The sequence below is a fragment of the Lepidochelys kempii genome, chromosome 5, assembly GCF_965140265.1.
Source record: "Lepidochelys kempii isolate rLepKem1 chromosome 5, rLepKem1.hap2, whole genome shotgun sequence".
Classification (NCBI taxonomy): domain Eukaryota; kingdom Metazoa; phylum Chordata; order Testudines; family Cheloniidae; genus Lepidochelys; species Lepidochelys kempii.
The window spans coordinates 26,973,130-26,995,883 of NC_133260.1; the positions used below are offsets into that span (position 1 = coordinate 26,973,130).

The window sequence follows — 22,754 nt, forward strand, 5'->3', positions numbered from 1 at the left end:
TTGAATCACTTTTGGCAGTTATAAAAACGTAACAAATCTGTTTTGCAGATGTGGAATCTGCCATTTAAAAAAGTTAATTTTTAAAACTTGTATATATGATGTTTTTCGCATACATTTTCTTTTAAAAGAAAGTTATTATTTAGTAGCTAAACATGTTTATGTAGATTTTGATATCCTTCACTGTAAAAAATTAATTGTGATGGAAAGACAATATTGAACTTATAAGGTATAGTATTTAAAATACTATTATATGTAGTTTTTACTGAAATCCAGTTAACTTAGGTTTGTTGCAACGCAAGTGTGTGCTCAAAATAAGTGTTCTGTGTATGGACACATTTATCTAAAAAGACCCCTGCCATTTGACAGAACAATGAAAGGTGTCCAGCTATTACTTTTTTTCCCTTTATTTCTACCGGAGCTTGGAAAAGACTGTGCCATTACTTGTTTGTGCATAGTCTTCACCTTAATAAGTGTTGAAGAGTTGAAGGAGGCCACTTCTGGAAACCTTGCAAGGGTCTGATATAGCTTAGAACAGTTTTTTAAAGTTCCCCAAAATGTACAAGGCACCTTGCAAAACAAAGACACCGTTGCTACCCAGAAGAGATTACAGTCTAAATTTAACATGATATGAAACAAGTATTTATCAATAGGAGGAGAGAGAGGAAGGGGTGAGGAAAGACAAAAGTGACAATAATACTTGGTGTATGATCAGAATAAGTAATATGGTTAATCCCTGAAGCGTGTGTGTGTGTGAGAGAGAGAGAGAGAGAATTTTAAGAGAAATTTGAATTTGGTGAGGGAAGTGGGCTGTTATGAACAAGTTCAGGGAGGTCATTCCAAGTGTAAGCAGCAGCCTGAGATAAAGCATGAACGTGCCTGTGAAGGGTGGAGACTGAGTATGGAGATGGTTGTTGGCAGAGTGGAGCATGTCGAAGCATAGATAAACACTATGTGACGGGAAGGGCCTTGAAATGGGCCAGTGGGGATGTTTTTGCAGTGTCCTGCATGGAGCTCTTCCCAGCCCAACTCTAGTAAACATTTTTATCTATGAGCTGGAAGAAAATATCAGTTCATTGCAGATGATGCCAAACATAGGTTGAATGGTAAACAAGCCTGTTCTACATAGTAATCTGGTAAGATGGGCTCTTTTAAACATGCATTTTAAGGAAAGGGGCACTGTATTATGGAAAGCACTGACTGAAAAAGACTTGAGGGTCATTGTGGATATTAGCCAACTGAACTGAACAAGAGTGATTGATTGGCAATCCCTCGATTTCGAGGATGATCTCTACCACGGATTTACATATGGATCCTGAGATGACTCAGGAGTCTGATCCTGGAACTGCAAATTCACACACAGTAGGTACAGACATTTTGTGGCAGGCCAGCGGCTTGCTGGGAGAAAGTTATTTCTTTTTCCTTCCTCCTCTCTCTCTTTTCAGCTTTGAGGGCAAGGCGCTTCTCGAAGCGGGCCACTGTCTGATGGAGGATATAGCGCCATTGGGGTTGGTTGTGGCTTGCTCTTCCCAGCTTGTGATGTCCACATCAGTTTTCTTAAGATATGCTTTCAGCATGTCATTGTAGCATTTACTCTAACCATCACAGGATCTCTGACCATGAGTGAACTGAGAGTAGAGGACTTGTTATGGGAGGCAAGAGTGTGGCATCCGCACACAATGTCCAGCCCAGCAAAGTTGGTACATGAGGATCATTGCTTCAATTCTGGTGACATTGGCTTCAGCGAGGATGCTGGCGTTAGTGCGGTGATCTTGCCACTTGACGCAAAGGATCTTCCAGGTTGCGCATCCATAGACGAGTGTAGGAACAACAATTGTCTTATAGACCTGGATCTTGGTGTCCTGCTGTAGGTCCTTGTGTCCTGTTCTGGGAAAATGGCTGCTTTGGTACAGTAGCATTTATTTTTGCCAGGAGAACCAATAAATTACGTTCTCTTGTATCATAGGCATTGTTTTCCCTGAGAACTTAGTGATATCTTTCTTTTTTTTAATTAATGATCTCCCTTCCCTTGCCAAATCCTGAAACACTTTTATGCATTAGATGCCAGAAGAGGTTTGAATTTTTATCTGGAAAGAACTCAACGTTTTAAAAGGACAGAAAACATTTGTGTCTAAGACAGTTTAAAGAATCCACCTGTGTCCCAGCCCTCTGTCCTTTTGGTGTTTATATGTATCTAAGAAACATAGAAGAGCTAGGCAAATATTATTCTTTCTTTAAAAATAAAATTACATACCATGTATTTTTAATTCAGTTATACTGAAAAAAGTGTTTGCCTCGTATCATCAAGGGAATTCTTTAATATGTGTTAACTGTTTGTAAAGCAATTATTTCTTTAAATCTCTTGCCAGAACTGTGAGGACATGGGATGTTAACAATGACAAAAAGCACAAAGGTGTGTTTAAACCACGGTCAGGTCAAGGTAAACGGGTGATTCCTACAACTTGCACATATAGCAGAGATGGTAAACTTATTGCAGCTGGCTGCCAAGATGGCTCCATCCAGATCTGGGACAGAAATATGAATGTAAGTGAAGTATACTTTTTAACTTTAGCATTTCATATATTAACAGTTTCTCTTGCTAAATTTTGAAGTAGTTTTAGGATGTTTTATATTTTATACTTAAAATATTTTTTTCTGAAAGACAAGTATTTAGTAAATGAGGTTTAATATTTCCTCTGCTACCATATCTCTGTCATCTCAGTGCCTGCTGCTACCCCACCCAAACAAATAATAGACTAGCTAGCAACCTGATTTTGTCTATTTTTTATATATGTAGTGACAGCTATAAATAAGTAAAGTACTATCTGTCTAAAGATAACAAGGTGACTATGAAGAAGCTGTCACTTCCTATAGGCTCTTATGACATTAAGAAGTACATGTCAGTGTTCTACTCCAGATGTTGAATAAATAATTCATCCACTTTGGAATGGGTGATACAGGTAATATACAGAGGAGAGTAAGGTCAAAGCACACAAAGATGGGAATGCACCTCAAGTAAAAATGTTTTCTTGTTTTGTCCAAAACGTGAAATTTAACATGGAGGTGATATTACTCCAAAAGATCCTTGACTGGAAATCCCAAAATTTCATGGTTATGCTACATCCTCAGATGGGTATGGTAATGAGTTAGATCCAGAGCATGTGGGCAAGACCCACCAGTCAGACACCTCGTAAAGAATTCTCTGAAGTCTGTCTCATTATACTATTCGCTACATAAAGTTAGCAAGCTCAGTCTTGAAACTGGTTAGATTTTTTGTCCCCACTGCTCCCATTGGAAGGCTGTTTCCGAATTTCACTCCTCTGATGGTTAGAAACCTTCATCTAATTTCAATGCTAAACTTACTGATGGCCAGTTTATATCGATTTGTTCTTGTGTCCACAGTGGCAGTTAACTTAAATAACTCCTCCTCCTTCCTGGTATTTATCTCTCTGATGTATTTATAGACATGATATCTCCCTTCAGCCTTCGTTTGGTTAGACTAAACAAGCCAGTCTCTTTGAGTCTCCTCTCATAAGGTAGGTTTTCCATTCCTTGGATCATCCTAGTAGCCCTTCTCTGCACCTGTTCCAGTTGGAATTCATCTTTCTTAGACATGGGAGACCAGAACTGCACATAGTATTCCAGATGAGGTCTCACCAATGCCTTGTATAATGGTACTAACACTTCCCTGTCTGTACTGACACCACCTTGCGTGATGCATCCTAGGATTGCATTAGCCTTTTTCACAGCTGCATCACATTGGTGTCTCATAGTCATCCTGTGGCCAACCAATACACCCAGGTCTTTCTCCTCCACTGTCACTTCCAACTGATAAATCCCCAGTTTATAGCAAAAATTATTGTTGTTAATCCCTAAACGCATGACCCTGCGCTATTAAATATCATCCCACTTCTATTACTCCAGTTTACAAGGTCATCCACATCTTCTTGTATGATATTCTTCCCCTCCTCCATATTGGCAATATCTCCCAAGTTTGTGTCAGATGCAGATTTTTATTAGCACACTCCCACTTTTTGTGACAACATCATTAATAAAAATGTTAAATAAGATTGGTCCCAAGGCTGATCCCTGAGGACCTCCACTATAACCTCCCTCCAGCGTGCCAGTTTAACGTTCAGTATGACGTGTTGTAGTCTCCCCTTTAACAAATTCCTTATTGACTTTCAATTATCATATTAATCCCCATTTTCTCCAATATAACTAATAATTTCCCATGTGGAACTGTATCAAATGTCTTGCTGAAATCCATGTAGATGAGATCTATTGAATTTCCTTTGTCTACAAAATCAGTTATTTGCTCAAAGAAGGAAATTGGGTTGGTCTGGCATGATCTACCTTTTGTAAAAACATGTTGTATTTTATCCCAATTATAGTTTATCTCTATGTCCTTAACTACTTTCTCTTTCAAAATTTGTTTCAAGATCTTGCATACAATTGAAGTCAAACTAACAGGCCTGTAGTTTCCTGGATCACTTTTTTTTCCCTTTCTTAAAAATAGGAGTTCAATTAGCAATTCTCCAGTCATAGTATACGACCCCCGAGTTTACAGATTAACAGTCCTCGCTATCGGACTTGCAATTTCATGTGCCAGTTCCTTTAATATTCTTTCATGGAGGTTATCCGGGCCCCCTAACTTAGTCCCATTAAACAAGTTTGACTTCCACCTCAGATGTGATAATTTCTACTTCCATATCCTGATTCCCATTAGCCATCCTGCCACTACTCCTACCTGGCTGCTCACAAAATATACAGAAAATTCAGCCGTTTTTTCAGTTACCAATAACTTTTGTTATCTTCTTTTCTATTATATTTATTCTCAGGTAAATTGTTAAAGCAAACTGAAGTCACTTGCAAATTGGGTGACAATGCACACGATTCCTTTATTTAATAACCTCCTTCCTAGCTTCTTAAATACACTGGCCCAGATCATTCCCTCCTGTAGTGAAATCAGTAGAAGGGGATTGGATAGGCTTGGACTCTATGACTATTCCCTTGGGTAGATCCTTCCACATTGTCCTCATGGACACCCCCAGCACCTCACTGAAAAATGTTACAGGACCTGGCCCCAAACCTGACTACCTCTTGGGATTTGCAGGCAGCCAGGCCCATGTGTACAGAGACACTGGACCGCCTACTGTGGCTCTGCCTTCCTCAGCTCACTGGCTGTTTGGCTCCAAAGGACTGCTCTTTCGGATTGCTGCTCTAGGGAAAGGCTACGTGGAAAAGATCACACAGACTGGGATTGTATTATCTCCCTGAGTAAGCTGTGCAGAACCAGGCAAGGGACATATACATCCCTCCTGGCCCATCTACCCCTCTCTGGCTTCCCCAGTCTCTGTATTTCCCCCAGGGCCACCCCCCCCCCCCCACATAGATACTAGACATGCAGAGATTTGACAGATGGTGCAGCAGAGATGGCAGTAAGGGGATGATCCACACAGGGAGGTACCTGTCACTGCCTGGATATTTGGGGCACACTGGCAATTCACAATGGTAAAAGAAAATATGCTAGAGACAAATTCATAATCCAGAGTGATCTCTTTATACCCCAAAATGCTAATTATTAAGTAATTTAAAATATTATTTATCAGTGTAAAGTCTAATTATTCATTTGTTTAGTCAGCATTTCCTGTATGGATGCCCACTTTTGGGGTATGAGAGTCCTTGGCGTATGGGGTCAGAACTTTATAGCCAGCAGGATCTGTTAGTACTTTGTGTGTACCCTCTCTGGGTAGGTTATTCCATAGATGCCAGTTACAATATGTCTTGCTTTTCTTCTGAAGCATCTAATACTGCTGTAGTCATGGATTGTTACTGCTTACTTAATTTCACAAGAATGAGCACCCACACAGGAAATACCCAAAGAAGACAGGGAATTTGTCAGTAATTGGTGCCTGAATACTATTGTCTGTATGGATCTATATTCCCTGCATGTTTTCCCCAGTTCTTCAAGACTATGGATTACTGATTCAGTGTCAGGAACTATGTCAATTAGAAACACTGTCCATTTTATACTCTTTGGCTCAAGCATACAACCCAACAGACACTAAAAAGCTTTGAGCTCATAAGTTATGGCCACATGCATCCTTAGAGTGTGGATCCTTACAGGTAGTCACCTCAGAGAACCAAAATTATTGGGATATAACTTTCTATACATCACATATGTTTTCATGGTTGTAAAAGTTTAGTAAAGAATTAAATGGAATTACATTGGGAGTAGCTAATATATTCTTATCTGAATTTCTGAATAAAACAATAATGTTGTCTGTGGGAATGTATGTTCAATTACCAATATTTGTATGTGGTGATGGTTAACTAATATATGAAGTCATGGCCATTTAAACATTTGTGCAAATCCTGCCATGTTGTTACATGACACTGTATTTCTAAGGAATACTATCCAGAAAGTCCTGTCATAGGGTTGTATTTGCAAATAACTGTGTTATAATCAATAGTGTAAATTATCAGAATAGGGCCCAATTATTTAGAAGCTGAAGTAGTAATAAGCACGAGTAGGAAAAAATTTCTTAGAGCCAAGCTTATGTTGTAAATCCTTAAAAACGTGACAACTCTAATACAACATGATGGCTTTATTGAACAAAAGGATATTGGCGAACAATTTTTCACTTAAATAAAGTATCATTATAATAGTAACCAGTTCAACTTCTGCTGTCAAAACTCTTAATTTGGAAAATGGGAACAAGCAATTTCGGGACTTCACAAAGATTAAGCAAAGTTTGATTGCAGTGAGGAAAGGGAAAGTATGCAGATATAAAGGGACAAAAAGCAAACTCCGATCATATTTAAAGTACACTTTGTATTTTTTGTGTCATCTATTTTTATTTCTGTTTTTATTTCCACTGTAAACCTAGTAAAACTTCCTAATGGCATGGAGTTTTTAGAACTCACTGTAAGTGTAAACTTGTTCTAACAGAATAATAAATTTTTCAGAGACTGGCTTTCATCACCTATGTATGCTCTTGATTTAAACATATACAGTATTGAAATATTAAACTTTCTGGTGTAGCTTTAACAATAGTGCTCTTGGTCATCTGCTTATTCATGTGCTTTTCTTTATGATCCTTTGTGTGTCTTTATAAAATGACATATTACAATGCTGATAGAGTGCACTTTAAGGTGATTATGAATAATTTAAAGATGTATTCCATGCATCTTTATCTCTTTTTCCAACCAGTGACCTCTAGGTAACTAAGGAGACTAAACCAGTTGTCAGAGAGAAATTAATCTTATAATCCTTCTTTTGAATTTGGATTTTTTTAAAAAAAGACTAAGATGATTTCCCTCTTCAGTGTTGTTGAGTCATTTAAAACTACACACATCTCTTTATTAAAACAATCATTACAATTTTGTTTCAATGGCATTTGAAGGTGTCTGTGTGCCTAACAGAAAAAATACTTGTGTATCCCTAAAACCAGGCATTTTGAAAAAGACAACATGGCCAAATAAAATCAATATTAAAAGCAGCATAAATAACTCGCCAATAAATTACCACATCAACAATAAATAAATACAACATAAAGGAACTCCTGGGGAAAATAGTGTTCTCAAATTTAAATTTTGAGATTTTTTCATTTGGCAAATAATCTCAATTTATCCTTTTTTCATTATAGCTATATATATATGCTATAAAAATTGTCCTGAAGAGGAATTAGGAAGAGTGTGAGCCTGAATAGTGCTCAGGATATAGGAGGGCATTCCAAGCATGAGAAAAGGCACAGAGGTGTTTGTGGAAGAAGGAAAGCAGGGAAATGTCAAGACATGTCAAATTGACACAAAGCATTGGGTGTAAGCAGTAGGAGATGAGACAGAAGTAGGCAGGAGCAAAGTTATGAAGAACCAAGAGGTGGGGATAAGGAGTTTAAATTTGATGCAGAAATATATAGGAGCGATGCTTTTCTTTTGTTTTTAGAGAGATTTTTTTTAGTATGTCCATTCATCAAACTGTCATTTGACTTTGTTGGAGTGCATGCAGTGTTTCATGTATGACTCAGACTTTACTGTATCACAATAAAATCCTTTCAGATTGGAAATTAAGGTTTATAGATGTATCCTGAAAAACACTTACTGCTCTGTAACAATACATCACTATTGTATGAAGGGACAAGCATTCTAAATAACTGTTTACATTAGACCAGTTGGTACCCATTCCCATGCCATTGTTGGGGACTGTGATTTGGCCCTTACAGAGCAGGAAGACAGACAAAACACAGTAATAGGATTTAAATCAGCCGCTACATTATCAATTCCATTCTAATAGAACAATCAGGCAAAAAATTATTCAGTGTGGGTAATGGGGGAGGTGATGGAGAGAGAATTGTGGGGAGGGGGGGCAGCTGTCCTGATTCACCCTCCCCCAGATAATTAAAAGGAGTTTCAACACCATTGCTGAAAACTCCCACAACCCTGCCTGGATTGCCACAAACCAAATTGGGGGATGAGAGGAGAGTTCCTTGCTTTACTAGACTTCAGGCCCATCCCTCTTCCTATAGGCAATATCATCCCATATACTTGGTCCCATGTACTTGGTTCCCAGGATCTGTGAACACCTTTAACCCCTCATACTGGACCCAAACATATTTTTAACAAACAAGATCATTAACCCAAAGCACCCTATTTATTGGGCCTCCAGTGTGCCAAGAGGAAGACCAACCCTCTTCCCCCCCCAACCCCAAACAGAAGCCACTCCACAACACTGCAGCAAATTTGATAGAATACTACTTTCCCTGCCCCCATAAAAGCTTAATGCCCTCTGCATGCTTAGAAACTTGGTCTCAACCTGACACTAGGGGTGGGGGGAACACTTGCTGTCCTAGTATATGAAACGGGGCTAATAAAGCTCTTCCCTGGGTCGGTAAGAGACAGTCAGCTCCCATGGCACCCTTTGAAGCAGCTAGTCAGCTGCAATGCTGGCAGAAAGCCATCCCTCATGTAAACCCACCCCTGGCAGCCCACTGGGGAAGGTAGCAGAATCCACCTAGTAGGGCTCCATGTCTTTTCCTTGTCATAACATCTAGAGCAGCTCCACTGCTGGCTGTGGGAGCATTACCCTTCTGCTCCAGATATGACCAACAAGTATCACACCTGAGCACAGGAATCATGTTGGTTTGTCTTTTGAAGAAGCTATTGTGCTATAGTACTGTTAAACTATTTAATACACTGTAACATCATTAGGGTGAATAAAAGTTACATATAGTAAATGGTTTCAGAGTAGCAGCCGTGTTAGTCTGTATTCGCAAAAAGAAAAGGAGAACTTGTGGCACCTTAGAGACTAACCAGTTTATTTGAGCATAAGCTTTCGTGAGCTACAGCTCACTTCATCTGTTGCATGAAGTAAATGTATATAGTATATGTTTACATGACATATTGAAGTAGTATTAAGCAGGGTTTTGATTTTAGTCACTGTTTATCCGTAGTCTGTGTACAAATAAGCACTATAGTTGATATAGATTATAAAATATATATTTATAGCTTCCTATGCATTGCTCAAAATAATGTTATTTATAAAGCTTTTATTCAAAGACTTACTGCAACAAATGGAACACTCTCCCCCACTTGTCACATCTCTTCTCTGCCTATTTCTCATTCCTAGTCCCTAGTCATTAGCTAAGTCCATCAGATGTTAGTCCAAGCCACATGTCACTTTAGAAATTTATTCTGTAACATATTGCATTGTGGTGTTAAGGGCATGAATTTGGCCTTATGATCAGATTCACTTTTTCACTTATTACTGGTAACACGATTTTTGAATGTTTGATTCAGTTCTCCTTCTGCAGTTTTTTGGTGAAATTCCAAATCTCCCAGCTGTATGTCATGACAATAAAAATGCTTTGGAGGAACACTTTTTGTCTTCATGAAACAGACATTGTTATCTTGCTTCCCAAGCTAATGCTGAAGTTAGTCAAATGTACTCCAGCTTTGTCTTCCTTTTCTCTGAACTTTCCAACATGATCATGATCCATTCTAATCATCTGCCTTGGAGAGTTTTTTCATAGTCTCATAAATATGTACATTTTTCTCACTTGCACTATGTTGGCTGTATACATGGTTTCTCCTTAAGGTTCATGCGCATGTGCACAGACCATACACATTAGGAGAACTATCTGTCAACTTCTTAGAAATATTTTGAACCACTCTCAGCTTGTCTGACAACTACAGATTTAAAGGGTAGGAAAATAACTTCACTCATGTTTATAATAGAATGAAAATAGTAGTATGAAATATTTAACCACATAATGACACATTGAAACAGTGCATTGGGTATTCTGAGGGTGGAAAAGAGAAGTGAATGGCAAGTGTAGGGAAGAGGACAAGGAAATGTGAGAAGAGATGTAGTTTAGGTAAAATTTTGAAGGACCTGCACAACCTTATTCATTTGCAGATCAAAGCTGCCAAAATGTTAGATCTACCTGAAATATTAGTGAAGTTAAAATTATTGAATCCTTCTAAATATATTTTTAATACTGGAAGGGAGAACAGATAACTTCTACATGTCACAGTTTTCACCATTTGGAAATTGAGAATAATACCTGCCTTAAGATATGTTGTGAGGCTAAAATCACATTTATAAAGAATACTGAGATCCTTGAGGGGGTAGGTAAAAAATAGTGTGTTTTGTTAATTGAGTAACATTTCTGAAAGCTACCTACTGGCATTTTACTAAATTTTTCCATAGAGTCCATAACTGACAAGTCCCTGGAAACTATTGAGATGCTCTTCCTTGAGTATGTAGAGTGACTTTTCTGTATAATAGATACACTATCTGAATCCTGTTTCTCAGTCTCAGGGAGGGTCTTGGCTCATTTTGTAAGTTTGTGAGGTACATCATTATCATTTAAACCATTGTAAACAAAATAGTAAATGATTAATTTACAGCAGATAGATAGTAGTACTAGTGCTATCTTTTGTATACAGCAAAATATTAACCAAAAATGTAAAACATTTTGCAAGTCTCAGCATAATTTTTATTTGCTCTTAAGCTGATTGATTTTTTGCTGATGAAGAGGTGATATATTTAAAGGTGAATTTGTATTATTTTTTAATCTAATAATTTCATAGGAGGACTTACTATCAGTAATATGGTCAGTTCCTCATATTTTTTAGCTGTTTTTTCAGATATTTCTTACACAATGGCCCCAATATTAGTCTGCTACTGCTTGTACTTGTATTAAGTTTATATTCATTATTAAAGCTCTGCTTTGATGTTAAAATGCAGTAATATTTTATTTTAATGAGTTTCAAAGAGCCCAACCTCTGTTATATACTTACATTACAGAACTTAAAATACAATAATAATGAAGCCCCCTCCTATCCAAATAGACTGCTCACAGTAAAGTCACCAAGGTTGACAAAACGATAACCCTTATAACCATTTGCCGAACAACCCTCAAAAACCTGAAGGCAAAAGAAAAGACATGGGCCCTGTAATGTGCCCTAAAGATTAACAGATCTCAGCTCTGCACCTGGTAATTTACTAATACTCATCTTAAAAGTATTTTCCAAATAATTGTCTGATTTATAGAACTAAGATAAATATATTTCTGTAGTTAGCGATTGTTTGCTTTTAAAGGGTTTTCGTAAGCTTTAGGTTTTAATTGTAAAATGTGACAGCAGGGAAAAAAAGTTGTAACAGGGACTGTATTTTCAGATCTGAAAAGTTTTACAAATAATGGAGCCATTTTGAAGATATACTACACAACCAACAACATGGCTCTAGATTAGATAATGCACACAGACTGTGTAAGATTGATTTTTTTGGCCTAAGAGGGGTGACCTTTTTGCTTTAGACTGGGAATCTAAGCCCAGAACTTACTTGGAAAGTATTTTGTAAACTTTATCTTGCTGTCCTTATTAATGGACTTTACAGCTGATGTTGCCAGACAATGCAATGAAAGCAAATAGGATGATCTGAGACTTGCTGTTAATATTTTCTCCTTTAAATGAAAAGTCCTCTGCTGGAATGTGTGTGTATTTGTTAAAAGACTGATTTTTTTTTTTTTTTTTTTTTTGTGCAGTTGGAGTCTGCTCTTTCCATTTGTAAAGACCTAGCTCTCAGGGCTAAATAAATATTTGTGCCAAAATGTAGCCTCTTAAAAAGGAGGTTTTGTTTGTTTGGCTCACATCCACTCAAATGCAGCATTAAGTACCAGAACATCATGGAGACTTGTGCAATATTATAAGTTTTCATTTGTGGTAATTTAAAGCTTTCCAATATTGCTAGCTTGGTATATTCTCTCTATGCCAGGTAGGCTGTTCTCAGCACTAAAGCTACATGATATGCATTTGTGTGTCTCCCTTTTTTTTTCTTTATGTAGAATTAGGCTTTTCTTAACATCATCATTTCTTAAAAATATGTTTTTTTCAGTAAAACAAACCAATGTACTGATGGTTAAGTTTCTAAACCCTGTGGGTTAGGGGACAGAATAGGCTCACTGCTGCTCCTGCATGTCGTAAGAGGTGACTAAAGGGCAGGCTGCCTGGAGACGAATGGGCTCCTCCAGGTTAGAAATTTGCCCAAAACATACCATATGATGAGCAAGTCTATCATGTTCATACCAGATTGGTTGCAGCCTGGGTTAATAATGACCGCGCCAACCGTCTCCCACCAGGGCGGATGCGACAAGTATACTACTGGTGTAACCCCAACAAAGAGGATCCATGGAAGAGATAACATCACCATAGCCACATGGAACGTAGGACATTGAGACAAATAGGGAGGTTGAAAGAACTCGCATACGAAATGGAACAATACTTCTGGTACCTCCTAGAAATCTCTGAGGTCAGACAGAAGAACTTTGGAGAGGGACTAACGGAAGAAGGCCATGTACTCTATTACTATGAAGAAGACAAACATGTCAATGGCGTAGGATTTCTTGTGCGTAAAGATATCAAAAATTCAGTATTAGGATGCCACCCAATATCCAGCAGGCTTATTTCCATCTGTCTAAAGGCAGTACCGTTCAGTATCACAGTGGTACAAGTCTACGCCCCTGCAACAGTCTGTGACAATGAGCAATTTGAAGATTTTTACAATCATCTCCAAGACATCATTGATACGGTACACAAGAAAGATATCCTGATTGTACAGGGAGATTGGAATGTAAAGTGGGTACTGACGCACAGGCAGATTGGTGAGATTATTGTGGCCCTTTCCGTAATGCAGTAACCAATGAGAAAGGACTGAGACTTTTGGAGTTTGGCAGCTATAACAGTCTGGTTCTTGCAAACACAATAAGAGCACATAAAGCATCCAGATTATCAACGTGGCATGCATCTGATGGTTTGCATCACAGTCAGATCGACTACATCATGATGCAAAATTTTATTCTGGGATCAGTAGAGCTAAAACAAGGAGCTTCCCCGGTTCTGATATTGGAAGTGATCATGACCTTGTGGTGCTAAACTTTTGGCTGCAGCTAAGGAAAATCGTCAGGCCAAAGTTCACCAGAATCAAGTTTGATTTAGAGAGACTTAGAGACCGAAGCATTGCAGAGTCATTCCAAGCAATGATCGGCAGGGGTGGAGACAATTGGTTGATTGCTCATCAGTGATGGTGCCCCAATGACCATTTCATTCATGGTAGTGATAATGATGAAGTTTCTAAACAAACAGGTCAATATACAGAATATAGATATAGATCAGTAGAAATTCTGCAGCGTCTTACCCTAAGAACATGCCTACACGGGGATGTTACTTGGAATTTGTTTGTTTGTTCTAAGTGCACCGTGGAAAAAGGGGTAAACATTAAGGTGGCAAAATTTGCAGATGATACAAAACTACTCAAGATAGTTATGTCCCAAGCAGACTGTGAAGAACTACAAAAGAATGGGGAGAGGTAAATAGTGGTGTCCCCCAGAGGTCTGTATTGGGCCCAGTCCTATTCAACATATTCATAAATAATCTGGGAAAAGGGTTAAACTGTGAGGTGGCAAAATTTGCAGATACAGAACTATTCAAGATAGTTAAGTCCCAGGCAGACTGCTAAGAGCTACAAAACATAATCCAGACTATAGATATAAAACGAGGGGGGGTCTAAATTAGCTGTTACCACTCCAGAAAGAGATCTTGGAGTCATTGTGGGTAGTTCTCTGAAAACATCAACTCAGTATGCAGCAGCAGTCAAAAAAGCAAACAGAATGTTGGAAATCATTAAGAAAGGATAATAAGACAGAAAATATCATATTGCCTCTATATAAATCCATGGTACACCCACATCTTGAATACTGCGTGCAGAAGTGGTCACCCCATCTCAAAAAAGATATATTGGAATTGTAAAAGGTTCAGAAAATGGCAACCAAAATTATTAAGGATATGGAACGGCTGCCATATCAGGAGAGATTAATAAAACTGGGACTTTTCAGCTTGGAAAAGAGACGACTAAGGGGGGATATGATACAGGTCTATAAAATCATGACTGGTGTGGAGAAAGTAAATAAGGAAGTGTTATTTACTCCTTCTCATAACGCAAGAACTAGGAGTCACCAAATGAAATTAATAGGCAGCAGGTTTAAAACAAACAAAAGGAAATATTTTTTCACACAACGTACAATCAACCTGTGGAACTCCTTTCCAGAGGATGTTGTGAAGGCCAAGATTATAAAGAGTTCAAAAAAGAACTAGATAAATTCATGGAGGATAGGTCCATCAATGGCTATTAGCCAGTATGGGCAGGGATGTTGTCCCTAGCCTCTGTTTGCCAGAAGCTGGGTATGGGCAAGAGGGGATGGATCACTTGATGATTACCTGTTCTGTTCATTCCCTCTAGGGTACCTGGCATTGGCCACTGTCAGAAGACAGGATACTGGGCTAGATGGACCTTTGGTCTGACCCAGTATGGATGCTCTTATGTTCAGAATATCACTATTGTAAATAAACAACAGGCTTCTGTTTTGCCCCAAGCAAATAACAAACTAATGGATCCATAAAGATTTTGAAGAGAGCAGTCTCGCTACATCTGGAAATTTCTTGTGTTAAATATAAGACACCCAAATATACCAGGGGTAGTGAATAGGCGGACCGTGAGCCAATCCAGACCACCAGACACTTTTGAATGGATTGCAAAATCTATTTATTTATTTATTATTGTTTTGCAGTGTGAAAAATGTTTCTGTGGAGTCTGGACATTGATTATATCTTGACCAAAAAATTTGGACCTTGACAAAAAATAGACTGCCCCTGAAAAATAATGTATTTCTGTTTCAAACTCTAGGTACATTTTCCATAACCATACTATCCTATACTTTCATTCCATAGGTGTATGTGCCAGACCTTTGCTCTAGAAACTGGAAATCATACACTAGCTTGCCAGGAGCAAATATTAACACATTCATATGTTGTTTCTTTTTTTGTATGTGTCTGGTTCAGCCAGTACATCATAATCTGTACCCTGAAAGTAACAGCATATGATTGTCAGATTTTTTTCCTTTTTGCTAAGATAACATGTGCACTGCTATATTTCGAAGTGCATTTCTTCTTTATATAATAAACAATTTATAGTAGGGAACTATTTGACTGTTTGCAGTAGCTAGTATAGTGGTGAGAGGCAGTTCTAAAATCTTTGTCTTTCACCCCTGTTGGAAATACCAAAAGGATCCTTCTTTGAATTGGTGTATAGTCAAAGAAAGAAAGCTTATGCCATAATGAAGTATGTTCTTTCTTTGGTTTACTGCTGCAAGAGAGAGAATATATACTACAGAAATCGTTGAGAAACTACACAGTTCGAGTAGAAAACAGTTTTTTTAAATATTGGAAACACTATAGTTACATAAGTAGAGCGATTAATATGATGGCATTTAAATATAGCACGTCGGGTATTGAGACCCTTACTCGGGCAAATCCCCATTCACTTTAAGGACTTGGTCTAATAACATTAAATTTGCATTTTTTTTCATAGCTTAAAAAATAATATGAAGAGTGACCTTTATGAGTAGAGTCAGAAAATAAAAAAGTTCCAAATTTTGTTCTAACAAGATGATAGCTCACAGAGGTGAACTGAGTTTCCAAAGTGAAGATTTCTAGATACTCTAATATATACACCACTGACACAAGCTAAGCCCATTATTGGTTTGGAGCCAGGTAGGATCTGTAATTTAGGAAAAGAATTTTATACTTGTCTGTGTAATGGGAAATTAGCATAGGGCGTGAGTGTTTTCATTGTAGTTTTTTAGTATGTTGCTCTTTCTTGAGACAGGTGAGAAGGACAGTAGATTGGTACAGTATGTTTTGCACAAACAAGGATAAACATAACTTCGTGCAGCTCCTAATCTTTACATTTATATTATTACAAAGAATCCTAGAATTCATATCTCTTGCCATACTCAGGATAATAATTTTGCTGATACTGATGCAGATTTGTAAAAGTCCTCACAAAAACATGTCATATAAATTATTTTAGACTTTTGAGAGGCTAGACACAGACTGAAGACAGTTGAGGAAAAAAATAAACCAGAAATATTTCCAAGACAAGTTGATTTTGATCTAGCATTAATTACAAGCAGGTTTTTGGTTGGTTTGTTTTTTTGGCCCCGTAGATGTTTGTTTTCTTGCATGATTGAGAAATGTCACCTTCTGGAAGTCGATTTTTAAATACCATGCAACATGTATCCAGTTTTCTTGTCTCTCCCAGCCTTCCATTTGGGTGCAACTGTAGTGGGTGCTTGCTTCTGTTTCCTAATCAAGTTTTAGACAACTTTATGCTATGTTTTATTGGTTTGTCAGTGAAGAACAAAGTAAATGAGATGAATAAACAGTAGGGTAAAATAGAGCAGGCTGAAATTTTTTGACAAAAAGTTTACAATTTAAAAAAATGGCTTTGGCAAAAATGAAATTTTTCAATTAAAAATGTTTTTTGATCAAATATTTTAATTTTTTCAGTGGGGAAATTTTGAGTCAAATAATTGTTTCCTTTTTAAAATTGAAAATTTTTTGAAATGGTGAATTTAACTTTTCCCTTTTTCTCCATCTTTTTTTCTTTTTTGCTATTGCTTTCTAATTTGGTTTGGTTTCCTTTTTCCACTCAAATTGTCAAATTTCCTTAACTTTGTATAAGTTGTGGTATCAAAAGGAAAAATGTAACATAACTTGCCATTCTGAGACCTAGGCAGCAGATTATCCCAGATATACCAACTGTAGGGTTCTTACATCTTCCTCAGAGACATCTGATACTGCCTACTTTAAGAAGCAGGAAACTGAACTAGGTGGACTTCAGTTCTGATGCAATTCCTTTGTTTCTATGTAAATTTTTCTAAAATAAAGTTTTGAAAAGTTGGAGTGGCAAAAGGAAACAAAGGAAGTGCTTATAGAAAAGTTATAAGATTGCACATCAAAATACAGTGGATCAATTTTTGTTGGATTAACTTTATTACAATCAGTGGGGTTTACAGCAGGAATGAATTTGGTCCAATGTTTTAGACCCATAATTGCAATAATTGTGGTTATTAGAAGATACTGTTTTGTGTACTGATAATATCATCAAGCAGTTTTTGTCTTCAAAGCTATTTACAGACATCAGTTTATTAAAACTTGTAACACCCCTGTAGCAAGGTAGAAAGAAAAGGAGTACTTGTGGCACCTTAGAGACTAACCAGTTTATTTTTTGATCAAATATTTTAATTTTTTCAGTGGGGAAATTTTGAAACAAATAATTGTTTCCTTTTTAAAATTGAAAATTTTTTGAAATGGTGAATTTAACTTTTCCCTTTTTCTCCATCTTTTTTTCTTTTTTGCTATTGCTTTAAACTTTTTGTCAAAACATTTCAAAATAAACTGGTTAGTCTCTAAGGTGCCACAAGTACTCCTTTTCTTTTTGTGAATACAGACTAACACGGCTGTTACTCTGAAACATAGCTAGGTAGGCAGATATTACTATTCCCATTTGCAGATGGTGAGACATGGCCAGAAAAGTTATTTGACTTATCTATGATCACAGCTGTGGAGACACTATCACTGTTGGGATTGAAATTTAGGAGTTTCAAGCTTTTAAATCTATTCTTAGACCAGACAATGACACCTCTCACCAGCAGTTAGAGATCTGTCAGAGGAAGCCAGCACAGACATACAAAATAAAAATTACATATTCTAAAAAAATCTCTCTAATTTGGTAATCTTTATTGAGTGAGTTTCTTTGGATTCTAGTTAGAACACTCATAATTAAACCAGCTATTTTTCAGATAATCATACGTTAGCTTATTAAGCAAAATAAAATAACAATTCTTTTTCATAATGTCCCTACTACATAAAGCTTGTTTTTAGCAGATGTTGATACAAAACAGTTAGCAGAAAGGGTGGTGAAATAGGTGGAGCATTTTCCAGCTGTGTTTTATTTAATGTATGACTGTTGTGATACTACGCAGACTGAAACCAGATATATCCATGGAACAGCTGCCTTCCTTGAACCACGTTAATTTTCTCATGAGATAGAGAACTCAGTTTGGTGTTGATTATGAATATTTACATTTCACACATTTTGTATGTGTAAGTGTTTGTGTGTGTAGATAATGAATGTATATGTATGTAATAAATACATATTTATATCTAGATACTAGTTTATTTCATCAGATCCTGATTTCTCTCAATCTTTCTAATCTATAGTTATCTAAAGAGTAAGAAAACTCACAGCATATAATTTTTCATTTTGGCTAAGTTATGTACCATGTAATTTTAAAATTAAGAAATTTTCTTGTGATGTATTTGATTGCCATTTCACTTTTATCATGTACGTCTGTCTGAACTTGGTTTTCCACGTTTTGGTTCAAAGTAATTGGCTGCATTCAATGCTAAGTGATCATATTTAATTTTCTTTCCTGTGAATCATACTGGCTTTGATTGAACAGTCAAGATTTTCAAAAATAGGAGCCTAAAGTTAGGTTTGATTTTTCAAAAACTGTGAGAACCCAGGAAATCCCACTGAAGTCAGTGGAAGACGGTGAGTCTCAGCACTTCAAAAAAAAAAAAAAAAAATCCGGCACATGAGCATTTGCTTGAGTACTTTTCCACATCTGGATTTTTAAGAACTATTTGTTATAATAATTTAATTTATGTTGGTATAGCCATAATGACCTGGAAGCTGAGAGATGTGAAAACACAGTGCTCACTCTTCAGAGCTCGTTTATATTGTTTAAATTTTCTATTGTGGTAGCATCTACTGGCCAGCCAGCACAGGGCCCCTTGTGCTACATTCATATAGTAAATGACAGTGTGTGTCTCAGAGAGCTTGCAGTCTAAAAAGAAAGGACTGGTGGACGAGACAGACATTTGGGTCAGGGTGGGGAATGAAGAAACGTAGGATGTGTGCAGTTCTAACTAATCAGGAGCAATAATCATAACTCCCTGCCTCTATAGCCATTATTAGGTTGCAGTTTATTATATTTATTACAGAGAAGAAGAAGGTGGCTTTGTGGATTTTGACTCAGGGTTTTTGGGGTTTTTTTGTGTGTGTATGGGAAGAAGCACAGAAATGTTTGTGAGGGAGAAGCACATAAGTAGGGGTTGAAGCTGCCATTGAATGCTGCCATTATTGGCAGAGCACAGTCTTGATTTCCTAGAACTATAAATCTGTTAAATAGGGCAGAGATAAGTGGTGGAGGGCCCTAAAATAAATATTTATGTTTGATGCAGTGGAAGGAGACAAAATGGGTGCAGCAAGCCAAGATGATGATGATTCTGGTTACAGAGTATATAAGGGACTTCTGAGGGGTGAGGTGGTTCACATCAAGATTAGAGAGAGGAGATTACAGTGGTTGAGGCATATGGTGATGAGAGCCCGAAGAAGAGTCTCAGTAGTCTGAACAGACAGGAAAAGTCTAATCTTTTAACTATTATGTAGGCACAGGCACAAGATTTGGATATGACTTGAATGTGTGGATCTTGGGTGAGGGTTGAGTCAAGGATGATGTTCAGATTACAGGTTTAGTGGCTGGGAGGATGGGGTGTTGTTGATAGTCATAGAGAAATAGAGGAAAGTTATGAAGGCTGGGCAAAGAAGCTCAGTTTTGGCCACAGTGAGCTTATATTGCCAGCTGGACATCCACAAGGAAATATCAGAAAGACAAAATGCAGGATTGGATGGAGAGTGACAGATTTGTAGTGGGGAATTAATTTTGTGATTTGTTGAGATGAAGGTGATATTTGAAGTCATACCTGTGGATAAAAGTATGTAGAAATAAAGGCGTGGAGAAAGAAGAGCCAAGGGTTAAGGATGCCCCAAACCATGGTGGACACCCACTGAAATTGGGAGAGAGGAAGAGAAGAATGCATCAAAGGAGACAGTGAAGAGGTGATCAGATGGGTCAGAGGAGGACCCAGGAGAGGATGGTGCCTCAAAAGCCAGTGGAGGGCATGATTTCAAGAAGTATATAGTAGTTGGCTGTCTCAAAGGCTGCTGAAAGGCCAAAGAGAATGGGGATGAAGCAGAGGTGCTGGGATTTGGCCAGGAAGAGGTCCATTGAGACTTTGAGAGCAGTTTCAGTGGTGTGGACAAGGTGGAAACCAGATTGGAGAGGGGAAGGGATGACATTGGAGGAGAGGAACTCAAGGCAGTGATTTGAAGGTGAAGGAGAGAGGGAGACAGGGCCGCAGTTGAAGAGTCAGGTAGGTAGAGTATTTTTCTGTAATGGAGAGGAGTCTGAGAAGAGTGAGAGATTGAGGAGAAGGTGAGGGAGAGAGTGGAGGCAAGGAAGATAAGGAGGCAGGATGGGATGGAGTCATTGGGGGGGGGCAAATGGAGGGGTTAGAAGAGGAGAAAAGAATACAAGAAGCCTCAGTATTGGTGATGGGGGCCGGGGAGTAGGAGGAGAGTGATAGGAGGGACAGGAATGGAGATGGTGGGGTGAAAGTACGTCATGTTAGAACTTGTCAGTTCTGAATGAGGGAGGCAACCTAGTGACAGAGGATGTGGAAAAAGCTAATGTACTCAATGCTTTTTTTGCCTCTGTTTTCACTAACAAGGTCAGCTCCCAGACTGCTGCGCTGGGCATCACAAAATGGGGAAGAGATGGCCAGCCCTCTGTGGAGATAGAGGTGATTAGGGACTATTTAGAAAAGCTGGATGTGCACAAGTCCATGGGGCCGGACGAGTTGCATCCGAGAGTGCTGAAGGAATTGGCGGCTGTGATTGCAGAGCCATTGGCCATTATCTTTGAAAACTCGTGGCGAACCGGGGAAGTCCCGGATGACTGGAAAAAGGCTAATGTTGTGCCAATCTTTAAAAAAGGGAAGAAGGAGGATCCTGGGAACTACAGGCCAGTCAGCCTCACCTCAGTCCCTGGAAAAATCATGGAGCAGGTCCTCAAAGAATCAATCCTGAAGCACTTGCATGAGAGGAAAGTGATCAGGAACAGCCAGCATGGATTCACCAAGGGAAGGTCATGCCTGACTAATCTAATCGCATTTTATGATGAGATTACTGGTTCTGTGGATGAAGGGAAAGCAGTGGATGTATTGTTTCTTGACTTTAGCAAAGCTTTTGACACGGTCTCCCACAGTATCCTTGTCAGCAAGTTAAGGAAGTATGGGCTGGATGAATGCACTATAAGGTGGGTAGAAAGCTGGCTAGATTGTCGGGCTCAACGGGTAGTGATCAATGGCTCCATGTCTAGTTGGCAGCCGGTATCAAGTGGAGTGCCCCAAGGGTCGGTTTTGTTCAATATCTTCAAAAATGATCTGGAGGATGGTGTGGATTGCACTCTCAGCAAATTTGCGGATGATACTAAACTGGGAGGAGTGGTAGATACGCTGGAGGGGAGGGATAGGATACAGAAGGACCTAGACAAATTGGTGGATTGGGCCAAAAGAAATGTGATGAGGTTCAATAAGGATAAGTGCAGGGTCCTGCACTTAGGATGGAAGAATCCAATGCACCGCTACAGACTAGGGACTGAATGGCTAGGCAGCAGTTCTGCAGAAAAGGACCTAGGGGTGACAGTGGACGAGAAGCTGGATATGAGTCAGCAGTGTGCTCTTGTTGCCAAGAAGGCCAATGGCATTTTGGGATGTATAAGTAGGGGCATAGCGAGCAGATCGAGGGACGTGATCGTTCCCCTCTATTCGACATTGGTGAGGCCTCATCTGGAGTACTGTGTCCAGTTTTGGGCCCCACACTACAAGAAGGATGTGGATAAATTGGAGAGGGTCCAGCGAAGGGCAGCAAAAATGATTAGGGGTCTAGAACACATGACTTATGAGGAGAGGCTGAGGGAGCTGGGATTGTTTAGCCTGCAGAAGAGAAGAATGAGGGGGGATTTGATAGCTGCTTTCAACTACCTGAAAGGGGGTTCCAAAGAGGATGGCTCTAGACTGTTCTCAATGGTAGCAGATGACAGAACGAGGAGTAATGGTCTCAAGTTGCAGTGGGGGAGGTTTAGATTGGATATTAGGAAAAACTTTTTCACTAAGAGGGTGGTGAAACACTGGAATGCGTTACCTAGGGAGGTGGTAGAATCTCCTTCCTTAGAGGTTTTTAAGGTCAGGCTTGACAAAGCCCTGGCTGGGATGATTTAACTGGGAATTGGTCCTGCTTCGAGCAGGGGGTTGGACTAGATGACCTTCTGGGGTCCCTTCCAACCCTGATATTCTATGATTCTATGATTCTCTTTGAAAAAGTCTGAGATCCTGAGCAGAGAGGGGAATGTGTGCAGGAATGGGGGAGGATTTAAGGGGGGAGTTGAAGGTGGCAAAGAAGTTGCTGGAATTACAGGTATGATAATCAGGATGATGAAGTAGAA

The 22,754-nt window shown here is 38.6% G+C and overlaps 1 protein-coding gene across 3 annotated transcripts in view; it reads left to right on the forward strand.

Annotated features, from left to right (window-relative positions):
- The window catches only part of WDR70 (WD repeat domain 70), a 271,958-nt gene that overhangs the window by 162,776 nt on the left and 86,428 nt on the right, over positions 1 to 22,754 (forward strand). For all 3 annotated transcript variants that reach the window (XM_073343800.1, XM_073343799.1, XM_073343801.1), the window contains one exon: positions 2,367 to 2,541. In XM_073343800.1, the coding sequence (XP_073199901.1) occupies positions 2,367 to 2,541 (175 nt within the window). The remainder of the gene's footprint in view (positions 1 to 2,366; positions 2,542 to 22,754) is intronic.